A 17351-nucleotide genomic window follows, 5' to 3' on the forward strand; every position below is an offset into this window, starting at 1 on the left:
GAATCTGTAAAAATTGTCACATCAATCCATTCACAGTGTGAGAAACCAACTGAAAAACCTACATAAACTTTCTTGAAGCATCACAAGGGTAAAATGGAAATTAATAACATCCTGTTTGCATCCCAATAAATCTATATTGATTGGCTTTGAACACATTTTATAATAATTGTGATGAAATCACAGCAAAAATATACAAAAGTCCTATCATCTCCTCAAGCTGACTACATCTCAGCCATCATCATAACCATTATCCTCCCTGAAGCAGGTCAATTACCTCATATTGTATAAACTGCTAAATTAATATCTCTCTCTGTCTTTAACTACTCTGAATGGAATCCATGTGCAACAATCATTCTATAGATAATATAGTAAAGCTAATTAAACGTATTCATCTGTACTGGAAGTCCCTGCCCCCCTGACACCACTGGATTTCTAGGGAAAAGGGACAATTCAATTCAATAACCTTTATTTAACGTTAATCTAGTGAAAAGTAGGCCATGTTTTAATGAAGGGGCTGAATCACAGATGACACGGAATTTAAAAATATATCACATCTAATACTGTAATTCCAAGATCTATTAACACCAATCCTTCTTTGTCGTCGGACTCGTCAAGTCATCTGATGCAGGACTCTGTCAGTGAGTGTGTGCGTGTGTGTGCGTGTGTGTTTGTGTGTGTAAAACAAGTTTTCAGTGATTAATTTCCCTCATTACATGAATACTGTTTTGTCACTCATCAATCCCAATGTGATCAAGGTTCAAAGGGCTCTCCCTCATATGTACTATATGCAAAAACGTCCTCACAGAGACGAGTGGTATCTGTGCTATAATACTCCACCTGAGACATTTCTGTTTGGCCGGGAGCCTCCAGCCCTTTGTAGTTGCTGCAAAGCTGGTGGGTGAAACTTTTGAATTGTTGTTTGGCATCCTCCTTTCAATATGCTGTGGTTTCCTGAGTGAGCCTTTTCAAACTTTCTTTCAATTTCCTTTTAATTATCTTTGGGAGGTTGTGGCAGCGTGGAGCACAAATGATGAGGAGAAAACATCATCATTCTACCGATGAAGCTGTCTGAGCTGGAAATGGTTTTAACTATACTTTAAAGAGCTGGGTACTTCAGAGATCAGCCCTCTTCAGTGGGCCATAATGTAAATGATTGCATTAGTTTTAATTTTTAGTGAAATATTGTTTTTTTAGTTTTGCTTTGTTAGTTCCCTGTCTTTAACGGGAGAGAAAATAAGAAATGTATCTCTGGAACTCCCACACAGTCATCTGAGCTGTTGAACTATGCCCGAAAGGGTTTATTGTATAGGTTCAGAGGTAAAAGAAAACGCTGGAAACCACTTGTCCTTTTTTGAATCTGTGATTTCTTTCTGTGAAATTTTTATCGGAAAAGTGTATACAGCTGTCGAAAAAATCTTATCGACTAGAACTTTTCCCTCTGTTATGTTGTGAGTAGACGTATGAAGTAGCATGAATTTGAAGATTGTCAAATAATAACTCAAGTGACTCAAACGGTAGCCTAGAATGGTCGACTTAATATACTTAACTGCATCCTCAAGTCCTATACCTGAGTACCTAACAGGAGCATTTTCATTCTATGCAACTTTACACTTCTACTCAGTTACATCTCAGAGGCAAATTCAATTTAGCTCCACTCCATTAGTCATTCCTTAGTTACTATACAAAGGATATGTTTTCATACCCAACCTTAAAAAGATGTACTTCCAAATGGTATTTTTAAGTGTTCCTAAACAAACTATCGACAAACCCTTTTGAAAGGTTTTTAGAGATGTGTCGCACTCACAAGATGAACACTAGTTGCTCTCTAGAAGACGATGCATCGCTGTATGATAAACTCCTGAACAACAGTGGTCAGTAGATCAAGGCATTTCATGTGATAGCCAGAACCAGTGAAAGTTGTGAACAGAACTCCACTTCAAGTGATATTTCTCCGGTGAACTGAATCTCTGCAGTGCTGCTGCTGAAAGCGTCAGTATTTTGTTAGTGCGGAGGTTAAAGAGTGTCTGTCTACATCGACAGGAACAGGAGGCAGGTGGAGAAACACTGAGCAGACATAGATGGTGAATAATAACAAAGAGAAACCTGACACACAGAATGTGCGGAGAGGAGACAGCGAGACGCGGAGAGATGATAGAGAATCTGCTTTGGTGAACAGAGAGGAAAAATCAAGGAACCGGGAACCCCGAAGACTGACAAGTGCAAAAGACTAATGATGTGAACAGAAGTTACAATAGTTATAGAGGAAGAAGCAAAGAAGACAGACTCCCTCTGTGCCTCCATGCATTTCCCATCATCCCCTGCTCCTTCCGCTCACTGTTCATGAATGGAAAGATCATTGACTTCTTCAGATTAGTTTCTACTGATATCTGTCAGACCATGCCGTGCTTTGGTATTTATACAGTTGGTTACGTTCAGTTCGTTGTTATTAAGTATGAAATAAATGTCACAAAAATAATAAACAGCAAATTGGCAGATAATGAGATTCAAAACCTATTTATCATAAGGAAGGTGTATGAAAGATATCATGTCTGATTAGATATTTATCAAAGAAAATGTTTAAAATTAGTTAAAATCTAATGGTCGTCTCTGTAAAAGAATATTGATTTTAAAACATTCTAAAAAATGTTGTTAATGTATTGATAAATAAAATGTAATGATTAATGCCTGCTTAAAATCACTCAAAACAGGAAATGCTGTATTCATGAAACATTGCTTTACATAGTAAATAAACTTAAACAGTATTCAGTTTAAATAAATACCTTATATTTTCTGTACAATCAATTCAGTCCAATTCGAAAAAAGAAAGACAAACTATGAAAAGGATCTGAGAATGAACTGCATTCATATAGCACTTCTCTAGACTTAACTAATACTACTTTTTACCCACCAGGTAGCAGGAAATCACGGAAAATGTCCAACGCAACTAAGTCGGACATTTTTGTTCTCTCATACAGCTGGATCAGAAAATGTGAGGAAATTATTTGAAAATATCAGTGTCTGAGAGCAGGGCAGACTTGATATCAAAACAAACTGCTTTTATTTTGCACATCATTTGATCAGTTGATTGACACCTGGAACTTTGCAATGGAGAACAGACATGAAATAACATATACAGCGACTATATTTAGCACGGAAGATTAATCTTCTTTTCATTCCTGACTCATGCCAACAAATGAAATTCTGCGAAAGAACTGCAGAAGAATTATTATGATTATTATTATTTATTTATTTTTGCAGTGTAAACATAATCTGTGCCAGAGACATGAGCCAACCTTAAAACACAAGGCTTTACAGGCAGAAGGAAACAGATGAAGATGTCTGATAACCAGAAGTTCCTCCTGCTTTATTACGTGCATTTTAGTGTGATGAATATGTGAGAGGCCACACTAAACAGCACGCAAAAGTCCATGTGAACTCAAGTTACAAAGACTGGACTCGGATCAGTTTTGACTCGCGTGATGAGACCTCTGTTTACAAACTCACCTGTGATTGGTCAAAAGGAGTTCTTCCAATATGGTTAACACCAGAGACTTCAGCTGTGATCGCACTCAGCAGATGTGTGAAGTGATGATGCACCGACGTGGGAAAGCTCCCATCAGTTACTGGTACAGAGTTTTCCTTTGATACTGATGACAGCACCAACCTTTCAGTGGTGTTCATCCTGCTGCTTTAGCTCCAAACACACAACGGTTACCTGCTGGAATGATTTGTGGACTGGATGTCAGGACCCGTGTTGTGATTTGCTGGTGATCAACGCACACATAGACACACAATGTCCCCCAACCTATACATACACCCTCATGCCACACAAGTGCAAACAAAAGTGATGAATTTAATCACCATAACATGCTGAGAACACAAACACTCCCTCAGGGTGCTAATCAATTACTGTGGAGCTAACACACACACACACACACACACACACACACTGCAGAACTGGTAAATAAAAAAATGATGTGTGTCAGAGTGAAACTAATTTAGCCTGATTGTATGTGTGTGTTAATTGTGTGTGTAAATTAATTTCACTCAGACCCACATTATTTTTTTATTTACCAGTTCTGCTGTGTGTGTGTGTGACAGGACGTTGCCTGCCACAGCAAGGGTAAACACCCTACACTGTGACCACCCACCAACACACACATGTGAGACGTTGCAAACCATATTGTTGGCTTGTTAGAATTTATCATTTTGGAGACAGACACAACTCAAAGCCCTCTGTCTGCTCCCTCAGACTGAATGATGCAATGAATGCAAACGAAAAGAAATATGACAACTCCATATGAAACGGTTGCAGTTTGCCACGACCACGAGATAAAAATGAAAGGCAACACCTGGCCAGGTTGGGAAATGTTTCACCTTTGGAAGTTTATTTCTAAAATAGTAATTCCAGGGATTACCTTACACAAAGACGAGAGAGAGACTCACACAGCAACCCCTGCATTTCCCACTGGCTCTGCATGAGGCCGGCTACAGTCAATACCGAAAGTGTTCAGCGTCAACATTCAGTTATCTGACAACAAACAAAGATAAACAATCAACCTTAGCATTCAGTGGTGGTGCTTGACTGTAATGATAGAGCTATCATTATGATAATACTGCACTATATCATAATTATCTGCTAATTGACTGCCTGACGAGGTAGCGCTCATCTGAACGCTCATACTCCATCATCACCATTGATAGCTGTAATCAGAGACTGGTGGTTTCAAGGTCTTACTGGAGGGTGTATGAGAGCGTGTGAGGATAAGGACTAATCTCAAATATGTATGATTAGGTTTGTGTTTGTGTGTGTGTGTGAGTGTGTGTGTGCTTGTGTGTGTGTGTGTGTGTGTGTATGTGTGTGTGTGTGCTTGTTTGTGTGTTGCCTTCTGCCCTTTCAACACATTAAGGACACAATTATCGTATAAAATAACTCATTTTAGGACACATAGTTCACTTAGCCAAGTGTCCCTAGGAGTTACATCCAAAAAAAACATTTCATCTCACTTATTCCATCCAGTGCCAACTATTAGCGCCAAAGCAGCTTAGCCCCCGGGTCCCCCTGGTTGACCTGTTGGTTTAGCGGCAATGTGCTAGACTTGCAGCCAAGTCTAACAAAAAATGTATCCAAAGGTTGTGAGGTTCAATTTTTGAATAATTGCAAATTAAAAAAAAATAAGAAAATGAAATGCTGAAGTCTAAAGTCCGTTTATCTGCTCTTCATATTGAGGCTGAGGACGAAGCCGAGGTAAATGACAGTAACTGCCATCACCCACCTTCCCCTTAAAAACTATGGAAATGAAAAATTGAATGTGGCTCCCACAAATAGCAAAAAGTTACACATCGGTCACAGGGAGAAGAAGTTTTTGTGTGTGTCATTTGTGAAAATTGAAAATGTTTGAAGTAACTTTAGTAACTCTTACTGTTTCACTCTTTTCTCACTCATGATAATTTTGCCACCAGGAGAATTATCTGTTTAGCCTTTAATTATCTTTCTAAATTCCGTAGATGTCTATCTTGGTTCCTGAGGGGGGCAAAAGGCCCCTGGTTATATATTATAAGCTCCTTTAAAACACCAACTTCTTCATTAATTGCCTCCTTTGCTCAAACTGGACCATTGCAGGTTTTACTGTTTGCCTTCATCGATACGGTCATGTTGTTATGTTACCTTTATGTTTTCCCCTTCGCCCAAACCACAGCATGTTGCAGTTACAGTGGAGAGAATGTTGCCGTCTGTCATAGTGCAGGAGTGTGTACTGTAACAGTGTATTGTGGTGTGTGTTGCAGGTATGCCTCTCAGCTTGGACTGCAAGGCCTTCTTCGGCTACAGTGGAGAGAGCAGGAGGCCCATCATCTACTGGATGAAAGGGGAGAAGTTTGTGGAAGAGCTGGCGGGACACATTAAAGAAAGTGAAGTCAGGTAAACACACCACGCAGCATCGACTCACTGAACCACATGTGCGCGCCGCTAACCATTCAGGAAAATTAACCAATGTCGCTTGTACATAATTAATATCCTCAAGTTGCTTTTTCCCCCCCTGCAATGAAACACTGAGAAAGAGAATCAATTACACACACTCCAGTTTACAGGTCTCTGTTGTTAATTAATTTCTGAGAAAACTGGACTCCAGCTGCACTCCTCGCACTGTCAGCATTTAATTTACCCTCTTATGATTTATGACTCATCGAGGGCTCTCTGACAGATTCCTTCTCATCTTTCCTAAAGAATTATGAATACTAATAATAAAGTTTAATGAATTCATTCTCTCTCCTACTGGGACCAATTACATGGCTCTGTGTTGGGGAAACCCTGATTGTCGGTGGGACATCGAATATCATTAGAATAACCTGCTGGATCACCTTGGAAACCTACAGAGCCCTCTTCAAGGGCGTGGCCCCAATCAGACACAGCCACCTTTTTCTTGAAGGCTCCTTTTTTTTTTAAACAAGAAGGAGAGCATTTTGTTGTAATTTATATATATGTATGTAGATATCTTTTTAATGTTGCATGGAAACTTCTACATAAATTGTCCTTAATACACAGACTTAGTTGTGAATTTAGCTCAACGATTTTACATAATTTAAATATACAGGCTAAAGGCAAAGGGCTGTTGCATTTGTTGAGAGTGAGATGTGTGTGAATCTCTCAGAAGTCACAGTGGAGAACCAGCAGCTGGTCCAGGAGCTTTGCCTCGACGATCCAGGAGTGTGCAAACGTTCCACAATCTGCTGTCTGTCAAGATGTCTCTGGAGACGTTGAAATTGAGTGAGCTTAACTTTAGCTCTACACAATGTGTATGGTAACAGTTCGCTATTAGAACCGTTTAAATGAAAGAACAAACTCAAAATATCAAGTACTAGTTTACCGCCAGATCGGCTGGTTTCTGTTCATGGGTAAACAGTCTCTGTAAAGAGCAGAAGAAGTGGAACACATTGACCACAATGCATTGACTAATTGGTTTTATCTGTATTCATGTACAGATAGCTGCTGCCAAAATGTTATCAGCTGAAATGCCTACAAAACATATCACTGTTTGATTCACTTGTAAAAGTATCAGTCAGACATTTTGCAGTGAACAGAAGAAGAACTCTCGGCCCGTATGCTCTCTGTCTACACCGGAAATTTGATATCAAATCAATGTAAATTTAGCCCCAACCGTCTGCTGGGTACCAATGGGTGGCTGTGGGACCAGGTATCCAGTCGCAGCCAGTCTCTATTTTCGGTAGTTATTCTTCAAAAGTCTGTTTTGCAGCAATTTACAATTCATTGACTTGAACAATGGGACAGACAATGATGGATGACACTGTCAAAGTTTAGGTGTTCAAAAAAACTGCTAGAATAATGTGAGGCTCCAGGTTCCTAAAACCTGAGGAAGTTAGAGTTTATATGTAGCACACAAAACACTGAGCCTACGGAAAACAACTTCAAACAGATGTCTCTCATTGAGTGTTTCAGAAAATGTATCAATGTAACATATATGTGTTATTCCCTTAAAGTAGATTGTTAAATCAATTCATTTTGATCAATCCACTGCCAGAATGTGAACAAACCTCTGTAGGGGAGAGCGGGGTAATGTGGGAAATTTTTTTAATTTGCTCCCCTCTAGGTGAGCTAAAATGATATATCAATAAAATTGACACATTTCCCATTAATTCAGGATGTTTTCTAGCAATGGAAATGATCATGATGTCTTCAGGACAAAGGGCAGTGAAAATATGATTGTTATAAAAAAAGTGGTCATGTTTCCCACTTTACCCCAGCTACGGGGTAAAGTGGTCCACTTACTTTTTCCACTTTAAAACTACCATAACAACACATGTTGTAATAGTTAAAATCCTGACAACCACACATTCCAAAACTAATATCGGACTAGTAACAGAATCATGGGGATTGGTCAATTAAGCACATTTATGATTATTATGATTCATCTGATCTCTTGCACACCCTAGCTTACCTGCACAGGGACAGGGATATTGTTTTTCTCTGCGTCTTCAAATGCCAGTTCACGGCACTTAACTGGAGCAAGGCCATGGAACTGGTCAGCTAGTTGTTTCAAGTGTTTGGCAAGCTCCTCCTCCATCTCATCTGTGAATGTTCTCTTTACCTCAGCTACTGCACCCCATGCTACTGATTTTACTTCCCCTTTCTCTTTTTTCTTTATGAATCCTTTGAGGGTTGTCTTATCAATATTTCTATCCCTTCCAGCTTTTCTTAAGGACTTCTTTCCTTGCATGACCTCAGCGGCTGCACTCTCCATCTCTGCGAGGGGTGTTTGGCCCCAGGTTGTCTTCCTGGTGTATAGTTTCTTGGCATGATGGCTTTTCTACAATGTTTATGACATTAAAAATAAAACATATATAATGTTATATAACACTAGAATATGTTTAAGACTAAACTTAACCTGTGCTTCATGGTGGGGTAAAGTGAGACACTGTCCCACTTTACCCCACAGCATTTGTCCCACTTTACCCCGAAGCCACAATTTTAGAAAAACAACATCTTTTAGCAATTCAGGCTAATCTTCAGCTAGCATCAATCACATGGTTTTATATGTTGGAAGTTCACCAACATGTATGATATAAGTTTTTCTACCTGATTCAATTTGTTTTGACACAACAGTTGATTAAGTTCAAAGCTAGAAAATTTACTTTTACATGCAAAAAACACATTTTTGTGAAAAAACATACTTTCCACAGCACCTGCACCAACTTCTCCTTCATGGCAAGTGGGGAAATGGGAGGGGCTTGAAAACATAATAGTCACATGACCACAAATGTGTTCCGTTGCCTAGATACAGGGGGTGTTTCACATCACCCGATGTCCCACATTACCCCGCTCTCCCTTATAAGCACAGCACATCTGACAGAGTGGGCTCATATGGTTCTGCTGTTTTCAGAGAGAAACTTAACAAAACTTTTATCCAGATAAATATTTTTTTATGTTGAATGTTTTTTTTTTGTTTTTTTTTTAAGATTATTTTTTGGCATTTTTTATGCTTTATTGATAGTTTTAGAGACAGAGTTGAAATGGGGCAGAGAGGGGAGTGACATGCAGAGAACGACCGCGGGCTGGAATCGAACCCGGGTCCGCTGCTGGCCGAGGCCCATGGGGGGGACGCCCTACCAACCGAGCTAAGGGCGCCCCCATTGAATGTTTTTTAAAGATGACAGGGAAACAACTTTATCAGGGAGGATCCACTCTCCTGGTCCCCAGACAAAGATTTAGTACAATAACAAATCCCTATAAACATGCAGTTTTATTGTTGTCATTGATGTGATAACGTTTCCTGTGCAGGGCTTTGCCAGTGCTCGAGGGGGTAATGACTGAGTGAGGTATACACCATTAAAGCACATAAATCCCAGCTGGAAACTCCTCATGTTAATACTGGTTTGCTGCAGTCACTGAATGAATATGTAATCTATATATAGACAATTGAAATTTAAGCTTTATTAAAGCATGTGTTGTATTTTCTATGCTCTCTGTCAGGTGTGTTGGTTGTGATAACACACAGAAGGGTTTTTACAATGTGGCAACGTCAATAACAATTGGTCCAAAGGGGAAATAAAGATGGGTTGACAGACAAACGAGCTGTAAACAAGTCAACAGCAAGATGTGTTACCAAGTTTAAACTAAATGTGACTGCACCCATACTTCTCCTACTGACAATCCCTAATTCCACAGGATCCGAGATGTGTGCACAACAACAGCAAGTATAATAGTGTGAAATTAAACCAGGGAATCAGGTTGCCAGTAGCCTGGATGCCAGACGAACTTAGCCCCGCCCACAACATTTTGGTCGGGCAGTTCGGTCTGGAGTCGCTCCATTGGGAAAAAACTATGGGGCGTGTTTCAACTGACCAGGAAGTAAAATTCCTCTTCGCTCAATTGGATAGACCTACAACCAATCAGAGCAACGTAGTATGTGACGTATGCTAAGCAACGCATTGTGAGTTATTTACTGGGTTCACACCGGACGCTTCAGCGCAGCGCCAAGCCTTAAATAACAGCTGGCTCCCATCCACTCCCATGTTAAAACTTTGTGCCGGTCACACCGGAGGCTGAAGCACCGCGAGGCAGCCTTGGCGCAGCGCGGTGCTTCAGCCTCCGGTGTGACTGGCACAAAGCCGTGCAGCGATCTACTGGATCAACGGGTGATATTATTAGCGCTGCCCGGCGGTTCAGCGTCGCTTCAGTGTCCGTTGTGAACAGCCAAGCGCCGGGGCGATAGGGATTAGCGCGGTGCTCTGGCGTCGCCTCCACGTTCTGTGTTCCTCTTTCAAAATGAATGTGCTGTCGATGTCTTCTAAAACAGACTCAATGGCAGCATCTACACATCTCAGCTCGCCAGCGGCAGGCATGTTTGTTGAAAACGAATTCAACCCAAGGGCACTTTGATGACGTGGTTGATTACGTCACCGTTGATCATCTGTCAATCATCGTATAAAGCCCGCCCTGACAATCTGATTGGCCCGGTCGGGCCATAATTTTTTCCCAATGGAGCGACTCCAGACCGAACTGCCCGACCAAATCTGTTGTGGGCGGGGCTAAATTCGTCTGGCATCCAGGCTAGGTTGCCAGCACTAACAGATGTTTAAAACAGGCATTATTTTACTGTTGAAATAACTCCTAAAAATGTCAAAGTTTAACCAACAATTACCATAAAAACTATTAACACATTTCCCTGTTCAGTGTTTAAAGAGTTGGCACTGCCTTCTCTCTTTTCACATTTGAGCCACACCACCAGTGCTTAATTTGTAAATCACAAGGTGCCGGAACGCAAAGTACATATGACAGCGCAGGGATGACGAGACGGACACAGGTCCCGGAACGCATACAGAAAACGGTGCTGAAAAAAACATGCAAATGCCCACTGACAATGCTGTGGGACTTACAAGCCTTAATTTCAAATAATATCCATGGTATACATTTTATGACAATAATTTACAATTATTTTAGGCTATACTGCACAGCACAGGCAAATGCCCACATCAACACAGGTGGGACTTACAGTCAGCAATTAATTTCTCAACATAGATCTAACTTGTAAAACATAAAAAATAAAAGTTCAAAGCTTACAATAAATCACATAAATCTTCCATTATTATTATTTAAAGATTGGCACGGAGGCCTATTAATAGACAGTAAGCTCACCATATTTAGGTGTCCAAAACACCCCACATCACGACCATGTCCGGATTCTCCTCCTCCTCCCTGTTTCGGGTTTTACTGCGTGTGTCTGTGACTGCTGGCGCTGTAGCTAGCTCCCGCTCCGGCTGGCGGGCAACCTGACCTGCTGCTGCCGCGGTACCGGCCTCCTGCCCTGGCTTGGCTAGCTGTCGGTGAAGCTGGCTAGCGGTTGCGGAGCTAGTCTCCTGCTCCAGCCGGTTTCGCTCGTCAACATGACCGCTGCAACTGCCCTTGTCGCCGCTTGTCGAGGCTTTTCTGACTCGTTTCGAAGCGTCATGCAACTCTTCCTTCTTTTTGAAAAAGGACAGTAAATTCAACTGTCTTTTTGACATGTTTGCATTGAACAGGTGAACTTTGTTCCTCTCTGCTGCTTGCTCCCCAGATGCGGCAAATTTCAAAAGTTTTTGTCTGCGAAGCGGGGTGCATCAACAACAGATCTCCGAGTCTTTCAAATGACGGCGTTTTATCTTAATAAACAAGATGAAATTCATGGGATTTGTTCTGTAAATTATTATATGAATATTATTGTTTTATTTTATACATTTAAATTTTTGTTTTTAAATATTAACAGAGCTGCCAACTTTTCAAAAAACCTTGGAGTGAGATTTTGTCGGGGGTGACCAAAATATAGCAAGCAGAAACACAAGTTGCAAAAACAAAAATCAAATGAGGGATTTATTACAAAACGTCAGCGGCGGTGTGTCTTTAGCCGCCGCCGCCGCCACCCCCCGCCCTGGACGATGTAGCGAACCTCGTCCGCGGCGGACCACTTGTCGGGGGGGGGGCGTGGCGGCACCGGCCCACACTGCCTTCGCGATCAACGTATTGGCCACTTGTAAGAAATCACTTTTTTTTTTGGCGTGAGAAATTGGATGTGTGTCACACGCCGAAAGTGTGAGAGGTGGCAGCTCTGTATTAATATTTGTTTCTATACGAGAGGTACCGGATCAGCCCAAATAAGTCCCGGAACACGGGCAGGCCAAAACCAAGAGGTGCCGGATCCTGTTCCGGCAGAATCCGGCACAAATTAACCCCTGCACACCACTCTACGTTCACTTCTGATGCACTTACTTACTTTATCCTCTTCATATCTTGAGGGGCATGACGACGTTCTGCCTCCACCTAGGCCTGTCCTGGGCTACGTGTGGGACCTCTCCCCATGTCAGGTCGAACTCTTTCAGCTCAGCCGTCACGGTTTGCCGCCATGTTGTTTTGGTCCGACCTTGTTTACATTTTCCAGGTTGTGTCTGTCTTAGGACAATCTTTGGTTTCTGGTTCTGGTCCATTTTGAGGACATGCCCAAGCCATTGTACCCGCCGACGTCTGATCTGTAGCACCACACTTTGTCTGTGAGTCTTTTAGTAAAGAATATGACAACCTGTCAAAAGCAATGCTTACAAATTAGAAAAGATACATCACAGAAAATTGCATTTTTTTTATAATTTTAATCATCAGCACAAACTCCCTCATCTCGGTCTGAAAGTCAAAGCCTTTATGGTTAGAGAACATTTTAAATTGATCTCCTCCGCCCCAGAAGTCTATTACATGTCAGTTCAGCCCACCAATTATAATGTGTACGTTCATTCCTCCCTAAAAAAGCCTTTTGCATGGCTATTCACCAACTCTCTCCAAAAAGATGTCAGCCTCAGCTCCACAGCAGCAGCCCTGCAGCTGGCAGAGGTGACTGCTCACTGATCAGTGCACAAACTAAGGTTCCCAGCATGAGAGATGCTCTCTGTCACTGCTAAGACACGTAATAGCCTCTGGAAATTTACTCCCACAAGTGTAGTGTTGAAAAATAAAGAGAACGGGACTGTGCATGAGTGTTAGTGTTTAAACTTGAAACTAATCACACCCTGTGTATTAAATTAACCTCTGCCTGATGAGTTCTCTATCTTTCAGTGCGAGCCCCTGGCCGACTCCGACACACTGCTGCTGTGATGCACATTAATCTGTCCATGTTGAGCTCCCTCTGCCCGTTCTGATACTGCCCTGTCCTGTGCACGGTGTGAGGGTGTGTCTGTTTGCACATTACCGCCTTGTGTCCTCCTTGATAAAGTGAATACCTGCGATAACCACGGCTTGTTCCCCTGCAGTGTGTGGGAGAGCTGTTGACACTTTCACCTCATTATTATTTCTCCACAGAGGAAGAGCAGCCACCTGTGAAGCTGCTGCTACAGACAGGAAACCTTTGTCAGTCTTTGGCTGACGATGAAAATAAACCTTATCACGGAGTCAAGTGCTTTTAGTAGAAATATGCCCAAACGCACCTCGAACACGATAACTATGAGCAGCATCATCGGTTTTACTGCAGTTGTTGGCACAGCTTCACTGTTGAGCTACTTCCCAATTCTGCGACTCAGCGATGAAAGTTCTTGCTTGGTTCATGTGCGATGAATTTGTAATTACAATATTTCCACTCGGGTCGGTGCTTGCTTCATATTTTCACTTGAAGGCACCATTGACGCGTATGTCTAGTGATGTGGAGAGGCTTCTTTACCTGCTTGAAATTCACATCAGCTGTGCAGTACCACTGCTCTCAGAGTCTCACTGCTTCGACCTTCCTTTCATTCATTTCTGTAAACATAGAAGATATAAGCAATAAACATCCTTTTTTCTCTGTAATCTTAAAGTGCCAATATTTCCATTTCCAAGCAATTTATCTAAATATTGTGCAGAGGCAGTTATTGTCACCCATCAGAGACTGACCTAAACTCCCCACCTAACATTAGTTAAAACACAGCATTCTGAACTTTTAATGTTTGATTAATAATGTGTATTTTATATTTCTGATAATTTGCTCTCTCTGTGAAGTGTCTGATTGATAAAATACTTAATGAAGAAAATAAGAAATATTAAAAAAAAGGTTAAATATTCCTTATTTATCAACGATATCAATAATAAAAAAAAAAAGTAGCTTGAAAAACACATTAAAAAACGAAATCGTGCTACGAGAATACTCTTGATACACATATACTCAAAGTCAATGCAGAGGAGCAATTTTCTGTATTTGAAACTCGGAAAATATGCATAATGAAAGCCAATCAACCCTGAGAATGAAACTCACAACACAACACAACGGCACTGGCTTCTGGCGTTTCCACAACATGTACACAACAGCAGTTGTTGTTCAGCACGTACTTCTCATTCCTCTGCTGACTCCCTCTGTTGTTTCAACCACATGCACATTGCAACAACTGCAGTTACTTCAGCCAGTCTTCTTCTCTTCTGGAGGAGACCAGGTTACTTGTCACGCAAATAATCACAAATGATCCTACTGCGCAAACAATGCGACAAGAATGATGTGTTACTTGTAGAACATTTTTTAAATGCTCTATTGTTAAGAAAACGCATCACTTTGATCATACTGTCATTTTTTTGCTGAAAAGCTTGGTTTTAGCCCCCGCCCCCTCCAAAAAAAGCCCAGTCTGCTCTGATTGGCTTGCCATACGTGGGTTTGCATGTGGGGGTGTCTGTGTGAAAGATGAGCTCCCTTTAAAACAGACTTTGCTCTTTTTAACTTTGATGAACTTTTATATTCACATTAAAAACAAGTCACTGTTTTGACTGTGACCTCTGAAGGTACACATCAGAGTGATGCACACTTTCAACATCACTAATACACACACATGCACACACACACACACACACACACATGCACACAGAGATGTGATCCTGGGTGTATTTCGTCAGGAACTCTTGACTTTAATAATTCATAGTTCTTTCTGTGATCTTTGCCGTCACAATATTAATAACATTTTACTTAGACTCTCTCGATGAAGAGTCATTGAGCATTGATATTGAGGAGGTTGGGAGTTCGGTTCCCACAGGGTCCACATATTGATATTCTATGAATATAGGCACTTAGATACGAGCTCTGAGTGACACATGTTGTTCTCTTTCATTGTGAAGCACCAACAGAACCACATGATGAAACGACAGGTTGCCTTTTCGCTGTTCGACATGTTTGGTCTGTGTCAACTCCAAAATACTAGTGTTAGAACCTGGGCAATCCAGACCTCTGTAAATAAGAGTAATAAAAAGGATCTGTGGCGCAGCCTGGTGTGTTTTGACAGTGGTGTTGATTCTGTTTGGGAAATGCTGTTTCCTTTTCCCCCCTTCAAAATCCTGCTGCCTTTGGTTTGGCTGATCACTGGAGAGTCAAACCACACCCTGACACTCAGCTCAGCTAATGGGAACCAAGGATATTTCAGTCTCTCTTTGTTTTATTTCCTTCTCTTCTGATGTTCTTTAAAAAAAAAAAAAAAATTCAAATGCAAATCATGTCAGAGGGAATCCACCGTGGCTCCGTCCTAACCAGCACTGCAGAAGTTTCTCCACAGACTTATAATTGCTTAACAATGGCTTCGTGTGAGCAAGGTAATGGAAACTGTGCACGTTAAATATTCACTTCAGGTAAATTGAAAATGTTTACTTATAAATGTTTAAAGTTGCAAATAAAACCTTGTGGAACAGACTTGGTTATTCTGTAAAATATCACACACAGCATCACCTCTTTTCAGTCTGAGACACTGTCATATTGCTTTATTTTTGCAAATACACCTTCTCCTCACTACAGTTTAATCCTAACATGTCATTCTGGTGGCGGGCACAAGGCGTTCTGTATTAGAACAAAGCATTTTCACGTTGGTCTCATCGCACATGTCAACCTATAATGACTATACAGATTTGTCTTGTTACACTCCTCACAAATTTTCTTTTGACCTGTACTAGGGATGGACGAATACATCATCTATCAGATAGATATGTTTATGTATACAATATACAATATACATGTATGTAAATGTAGATTCATTCATTCCGACCCTGCTGACTAAACCCGCACTGAAGCAGACACACAAACACAGTGTCATTGGACACGTGTGTAAAATCAGACTACGTACAATCAACATTGTTTGGTCTTCACCAGCACAAAGGACAGTTGTGATGATTTGCATGTAGAGCACAGTTAGTGCGATGTCAGTTATCGGTTATTGCTGAATTTGACCTTAAATCAAGCTTAAAGGTGCAAATTGTGACCCAAACATCAGTTCACTCTCCTCCTCCTCCTCCTCCTCCTCCTCCTCCTCCTCCTCCTCCTCCTCCTCCTCCTCCTCCACCTCCTTGTTGTAGCAGGCGTTTACAGGAGTATCACCTCACCATAAGGAGAGAGGCTGTTTCCAGCTGTCACCAATGTTTTCTAGGCATGTCTCCCTCTGTCCTCCTTTTTCATCTGCTCTCTTCTCTGCTCCACTCCTGACTTCCCCCCTCCTCTCCTCTCTGCCTCTTCCTGTTCACCTCTCTCAGTTCCTTCCTCCTCCTTACAGGGAATACATTTGGGAGACGTGGAGCTCCTCCTGTCTCGAAGATGTTTAGTTCTTTCTGCTCTCACACTTCATCCTCCACCTCTCCCTTCTTTTTATTGTTTTAAGGAGCACTCTGAGTGAGAGGAAACACACATTCATTCTAATATTTTCAAATATGTTTTTCCATTCTCTGCTCTTTCCACACCCTTCTCCCTGTATTCCCTTGAAGGGTTTTTAAATCAGCAAATATAAGGACAAAGATGTTTCTGCTTTCTATGACTACCATGGTCTTCTCTTTGTTTGTCTAGGATCTTGAGGGAGCATTTAGGGGAGAAGGAAGTGCAGCTATCCCTAACATTTGATGCGGTGGATGAGGCAGACCTGGCCAACTACACCTGTTATGTGGAGAACCATATAGGGAAGCGCAGTGGGAGTGCTATACTGCAGAAGAAAGGTAGATTACACTCTCTTTGAATTCCCCTTCTTCGTCTCTCTTGATATCCAGCTGCTTTTCTTACCGTGCCGCAAACATAAACAAACCCTGCCAATGTGTTATCATCTAGTTATTGTTGCTTTTCTTCAACACAATTAAAACTGTGAGTTACAGCTCAAATGAAAAATTATCAGAAAACCGGTTGCAGGTAAATTACTCATGAAAGCAACCAGCAGGACATGGTTCAAATTTGTTATTGTATCTGTAAACTCTGATTGTCTGTACTTCTGGTAACCATTATGAGGAATTGGTCATGTATGGGGCCTAGAGTGGAGCCCTGTAACACCCCATAGCTGCTGTCTGTTGCAAAATGAGATACATTTCTTTATCTTCCTTCCACTCTTTGAATAAGATAAGAAGCAAT

The 17351-nt window shown here is 41.3% G+C and overlaps 1 protein-coding gene across 1 annotated transcript in view; it reads left to right on the forward strand.

Annotated features, from left to right (window-relative positions):
• il1rapl2 (interleukin 1 receptor accessory protein-like 2) overlaps nucleotides 1-17351 on the forward strand; it is a 296408-nt gene that overhangs the window by 258073 nt on the left and 20984 nt on the right. Inside the window, exons 7-8 of the mRNA XM_053429016.1 lie at nucleotides 5788-5920; nucleotides 16803-16948. Of these exons, the coding sequence (XP_053284991.1) occupies nucleotides 5788-5920; nucleotides 16803-16948 (279 nt within the window). The remainder of the gene's footprint in view (nucleotides 1-5787; nucleotides 5921-16802; nucleotides 16949-17351) is intronic.

Source organism: Pleuronectes platessa, chromosome 8 (assembly GCF_947347685.1).
Source record: "Pleuronectes platessa chromosome 8, fPlePla1.1, whole genome shotgun sequence".
NCBI classification, from domain to species: Eukaryota; Metazoa; Chordata; class Actinopteri; order Pleuronectiformes; family Pleuronectidae; genus Pleuronectes; species Pleuronectes platessa.